The 6,225-nt window shown below is 40.9% G+C and overlaps 1 protein-coding gene across 1 annotated transcript in view; it reads left to right on the top strand.

Moving 5' to 3' along the window:
• The first annotated feature begins 1,562 nt into the window (after positions 1-1,562).
• LOC134655837 (DNA-directed RNA polymerase III subunit RPC1) overlaps positions 1,563-6,225 on the top strand; it is a 34,545-nt gene continuing 29,882 nt past the window's right edge. The window contains exons 1-7 of the mRNA XM_063511328.1: positions 1,563-1,726; positions 2,105-2,240; positions 2,784-2,933; positions 3,349-3,690; positions 4,122-4,276; positions 5,472-5,649; positions 5,982-6,119. Coding sequence (XP_063367398.1) covers positions 1,683-1,726; positions 2,105-2,240; positions 2,784-2,933; positions 3,349-3,690; positions 4,122-4,276; positions 5,472-5,649; positions 5,982-6,119 — 1,143 coding nt within the window. The 5' untranslated portion in view covers positions 1,563-1,682. The remainder of the gene's footprint in view (positions 1,727-2,104; positions 2,241-2,783; positions 2,934-3,348; positions 3,691-4,121; positions 4,277-5,471; positions 5,650-5,981; positions 6,120-6,225) is intronic.

The following is a 6,225-nucleotide window of genomic DNA, read 5'->3' as shown; positions in this document are numbered from 1 at the left end:
CTGACATGGCTATTTTTACGTTACGCATACATTTGACGTTCCCCTCCCCCGCAAAAATCGGCAGACTGTTTTGTACAGAAAATTACAGACATGGCGTCTCCGTTTGATTATATCCTCCAAGGTGGCAACTGGCATATTTCAAAACAAAAAAACCTTCGATATTTATTTGATTCCAGGTGTTCATATCATAGATATAATATTTGTAAAGATGGACCCTAAGCGAGCTGTCACTGTTGCCACTTTGTTTTTATGTACGATTAACAATATGTAACCACCTTGCTGTGGCCATGTCGATAAAGTCATATCGATAAACTATCGACGTTTCTTGCAATTTGAATTTTACTTGAAAAGTTTACCGATACCTAAAATGAACAAAAAACGCTTTTACTCTTTATTGTGGTTATCAGATCACGATTTTATCGTCACGCTACAGCAGGGAACGAAGGGAAAGTTCAGATTTTTAATTACAATACATAAATACGTACTAAAATATGTGTTCCGCAATAATTGAATCATTTTATTATATTATAATATATTCATAATCCATTAGCATTTCAATTTTGTTTATTTTTAACGAAGAAATTGAAGCTTTAATTAATCGCTTTTCCGTTCCGCTGTGTAGCGTTTATCGATATCGCACACATACACAGCTTTGTAACTACCAAAACGGCAACAACTGGATTTGAAGTTCGTCTTGTCAACAGTATAGTTGTCCTTTTTTGACAAGTGGCATTTTCACAAGAGGGAGGAGAGAGAAGTGATACTAGTTCCCATAGATATAATATTTGTAAAGATGGACCCTAAGCGAGCTGTCACTGTTGCCACTTTGTTTTTATGTACGATTAACAATATGTAACCACCTTGCTGTGGCCATGTCGATAAAGTCATATCGATAAACTATCGACATTTCTTGCAATTTGAATTTTACTTGAAAAGTTTACCGATACCTAAAATGAACAAAAAACGCTTTTACTCTTTATCGTGGTTATCAGATCACCATTTTATCGTCACGCCACAGCAGGGAACGAAGAGAAAGTTCAGATTTTTAATTACAATACATAAATACGTACTAAAATATGTGTTCCGCAATAATTGAATCATTTTATTATATTCATAATCCATTAGCATTTCAATTTTGTTTATTTTTAACGAAGAAATTAAAGCTTTAATTAATCGCTTTTCCGTTTCCCTGTGTAGCGTTTATCGATATATAACATGATTAAAATCGACTTTTCACGTCCCTAAAAATGCACACATAGACGTTTTACGCACACATACACAGCTTTGTAACCACCAAAACGGCAACAACTGGATTTGAAGTTCGTCTTGTCAACAGTATAGTTGTCCTTTTTTGACAAGTGGCATTTTCACAAGAAGGAGGAGAGAGAAGTGATACTAGTTCCTGCGCCGTCAAAGAGAACAGACACGTTGGGGCCTTGGTTCATATTCATAATTTATTGATAATCGAAAATTATATCGAGTTTCAGTCGATTATAGTACTTAACAATATCGATGTTTTAATTTAAATGGAACTTACAGACGGTTGCTTATTGACATTATTGACAACTTTTTGACAGACATGCCTTGCGCAGTCAGATGATTTGTTAGCAGTATTTATTCAATAAATACTTTGTTTCTTAAGTAAAATATGATTGAATTTAGTGTTTAAATAAATACTCAAGATGCCTAAAGAGCAATATCGTGAAACAGACGTCGGAAGAAAAATGTAAGTTAGGTTATGTTTACTTCAGAATGTACTTTATACTTCTTAAGTTTAGGGCTTTATTGTATCTTTTTTACTTAATATAACTATGTAATTTTTGTGTAAGGCTTGTTTAATGCATCAGCTTTACCGTGGAAATAGTTTTTATAAAATAAGGCTCTATTATTGACCACAAACATGTTGCTAACTCAACCAACTCTTATACTTCATAACTGAATTTTTATTTTTACATTATTATCCACACACCCGCTCATTATTTATAATATTTAGTCAATCTGTATAAATTTCCATCTATATTATATTTTTGTCACCTTGTGCAAACTATGTTTAATATTTGTTTTCTAAGAAACAAGTAAAATTGAAAACATTTTTGTCCTTCAGCTCCCACGTCACGTTCAACGTGGACAGTGGGTCAGCCATCCAGCAGGCGGCGCACATCCGAGTGATCACCAAGAACCTGTACGCTCAAGATGGGCAGCGAGTGCCTGCTGCTTACGGAGTGCTGGATAGGAGGATGGTATGATTTAAACAAATTGCAGATTTTGTGTAATAGCAATAAAGTCGCAGGAAAAGACTGGCTCCAGAAAGCCCAAGACAGGGATGAGTGGAGAAAAAGTCAGGAGGCTTTCACCCAGCAGATGGGATCTGCAGTCAGCCCCAAAATAAAGTTAAAAAAAAAACCTGACTGTAGAACAAATGAAGCTTTAATTAATAATAAATAAACTCTTTATTGATCAAAACATACATTTTTATTATATATCGGAAGCCATTGTCATTGCGAGATCAGCTGTACTCTTTATTGAATTTATGTATTACAAATAATTTCCAACTAATACCAACTTTTTCAATTAAAATAAAACAAAAAAGAAAATAAGTTACACCATTATTTTATTTATTGTGAAACAAACAGTCATGCAATATGGTTACAATCTCTTTTCTTAATTAATTTAGGCCTGCAGCCTACAGTCTCAAAAATTTGTATTCTATTTTGATTACTTATTAGCCTCAGCCTGAATTTGAGACTTCTAATCTTACCTTAATAAATTTATTTGATCAACAGGGCACAAACCAGAAGAACGCCAACTGTGACACATGCGGCCTGGGCCTGGCGGAGTGTGTCGGCCACTTTGGCTACATAGAACTGGCATTGCCCGTCTTCCATGTTGGCTACTTCCGGTCCATCATTACTATACTGCAGACCATCTGCAAGGTATGTTGATACTTAATATAGATAACTGACTTGACAGTCCATTTTAATTAAGGTTCTAATTCTGTGTTCAAAAGGTCATTATTGTGTGAACTGCCCCAAAATTTTAAATAAAAAATGCCACCATATGCGGTAAAAGCTTATTAATTACCATATTTCTCGTAAAGCAAATGTAAAAGTTTCCAGAATTACAACATAAGCTATCTAAAGCTATGAATCGCCATTGTTTTTCCCCATTTCTTAATTGTTTATTTCAATAAAACTGATCATGTTATAAGACTGTTCAAGTTCAGTCTTATAACAAGAATATTCGAAATAAATGCAAGCAGGGATTATATCGCATATAATGAATTTTAATTGCATCCCATCCTGAAGACAATATTAAGAATATTAGACTAAAATTTACACATAATTACAGGAATGTTCAAAAGTAATGCTCCAAGAGAACATCAAAAAGAACTTCCGCCGGAAATTCCTCAACCCTGACCTCTCCTACTTACACAAGAAAGCTCTCCGAGCAGCCGCTCTGAAGAAAGCCAAAACCTGCACCAAATGCCCTTCCTGCGAAGCCCTCAACGGTATAGTGAAGAAGAGTTCAGCGGGGATCTTGAAGATTATCCATGATAAGTACAGGACAAAGAAGCCGACGGACCCGGTGGTGCAGAAGGTGTTGAGGCAGTTCAATGAGGCGAAGCAGTCAAATAAGGAGCTGGCGACTATGGTACAGAGCGGGCTGATTATTGAGCTTAGCCCTTTGCAGGTGAGGAGTTTTGTTATAGTTTTTACTGTTAGGTACGATACAATATAAGTACTCTTTATAAACACTTCAGACAGAAGAACAGACAACCTTTCGGTTGAGGAGAAAAGTAGAAAAGATATAAGCATTAGGTGCTGCAAAAGAAAAAAAATACTTTAGTTACATTAAGCCACTTAGTAAATATTAACAGTGCCGACTGTCGAATAATTAATCATTGTATTTTTGAAGTAATATCGAATTTGCCCTGTCTGTGCAAATGGAAAAGAAAATTACCCAAAATGGAGCGCCAGTTATGAATTGGGCGCAATTTCGTTTTTCTCTTCCACCATTTTCGTGTATGGACTTCAGATGGCCTTTCGTAATGTTTATCCTTTAGCGATTGAAGGTAGAAAGGTATAAAATAGGAGCATAATAAAAGCAACTAATATTCTCAGGTACTGAACCTGTTCCGTCGCATCCCCGATGAAGACATCCCACTCCTCGGCATGAACGCCAAGATCTCCCGCCCTGAGGACCTGATCCTGACGCGGCTGCCCGTGCCGCCGCTGTGTATCCGGCCCAGCGTGGTCTCCGACATCAAGGCGGGCACGTGAGTACCGGGTTCAACCGACAGTAGTTATATTCTCAGGTACTGAACCTGTTCCGTTGCATCCCTGATGAAGACATCCCACTCCTCGGCATGAACGCCAAGATCTCCCGCCCTGAGGACCTGATCCTGACGCGGCTGCCTGTGCCGCCGCTGTGTATCCGGCCCAGCGTGGTCTCCGACATCAAGGCGGGCACGTGAGTACCGGGTTCAACCGACAGTAGTTATATTCTCAGGTACTGAACCTGTTCCGTTGCATCCCTGATGAAGACATCCCACTCCTCGGCATGAACGCCAAGATCTCCCGCCCTGAGGACCTGATCCTGACGCGGCTGCCCGTGCCGCCGCTCTGTATCCGGCCCAGCGTGGTGTCCGACATCAAGGCGGGCACGTGAGTACCGGGTTCAACCGACAGTAGTTATATTCCCAGGTACTGAACCTGTTCCGTTGCATCTCTGATGAAGACATCCCACTCCTCGGCATGAACGCCAAGATCTCCCGCCCTGAGGACCTGATCCTGACGCGGCTGCCTGTGCCGCCGCTCTGTATCCGGCCCAGCGTGGTCTCCGACATCAAGGCGGGCACGTGAGTACCGGGTTCAACCGACAGTAGTTATATTCCCAGGTACTGAACCTGTTCCGTTGCATCTCTGATGAAGACATCCCACTCCTGGGCATGAACGCTAAGGTCTCCCGCCCTGAAGACTTTATCCTGGCCACGCTGCCCGGGCCGAGTGTAGTGTCTCTCATCAAGGGGGGCACGTCAGTATCCCTCCATACTGCAGTGGTCGCTCTACTCAAGTCTACTCGCTTTACTCATTCATACGTGAAACCTACACATGTGAATATGGAACCAACCCGCACATCTACATAATTTGTTTTAAACTGTTTGTACGACAACGGTTTCACTCACTTGAATTTTTAGTCGCTATTGGCGACATGTTTCGGGCCCTTCGGGGGTCCATCCTCAGGCTCGAGTGCTCGCGGCGACTGCAACTCGTGCACTGATCGCGCCGCCCGCCTCGTCGCTCGTTGCGCGCGCGCTGACACACACAGGACAGGACAGTTTAAAATATGTCTCACGAAAGTTTAATATCGATAATTTGTTTTGGTTTTAGATTCGTGGTAGGCCGCGGTGTGGACGCACGCGATCTAATGCCAGTTTTTTTTATATCAAAGTATATTCCCTTTTTTTATAGGAATGAAGATGACCTGACCATGAAGCAATCGGAGATCCTCCTAATCAACGACGTGATAGCGCGGCACATAGCCAGCGGCGGCAAGAGCGAGCTTGTGCAAGAGGACTGGGACTACCTGCAGCTGCATGCTGCGCTTTATATCAACAGCGAGATGTCTGGCATCCCGCTCTCTATGCAGGTATAGTAAATTCATTAAAACAATAATACACGGGTCAACGGTAACATTGACTTCATTGCCAATATTGCCATTAAGCTATTGAGCGCTGAATATCATAAGCAAGCGATTTCGTCCCCCGCGTAATACTCGTTAAAAAATGTCAATGCCAGTTTTTTTTCTATGTTGAATTTCCAATAGTTTTTCTTAGTGGAACTCAACAACATTTGACAAAATGTTTAAAATATCAAGTTCCTAGTATTCCTACTTTCAGTGGTTTGAGCTATGCGTTACCCTGTTATAAAGTAAATCTTTTCTGTTTTAGATTAGTGATATCATATATGTATTGTTGACAGCCTAAAAAACCCGGCCGCGGTCTAGTGCAGCGGCTGAAAGGCAAGCAAGGGCGCTTCCGAGGCAACTTGTCCGGCAAGCGCGTTGACTTCTCAAGCCGGACCGTTATCTCTCCGGACCCTAATCTGCAGATACAGGAGGTATGTATCAAAAGCAAGTTAGGATTCAGAGGCAAAGGCCCGGGAGCGGTCTAGTGCAGCGGCTGAAAGGCAAGCAAGGGCGCTTCCGAGGCAACTTGTCCGGCAA

Source organism: Cydia amplana, chromosome 17 (assembly GCF_948474715.1).
Source record: "Cydia amplana chromosome 17, ilCydAmpl1.1, whole genome shotgun sequence".
NCBI classification, from domain to species: Eukaryota; Metazoa; Arthropoda; class Insecta; order Lepidoptera; family Tortricidae; genus Cydia; species Cydia amplana.
The sequence above is the reverse complement of the archived record's forward strand: the minus strand, read 5'-3'. Positions and strand labels throughout refer to the sequence as shown.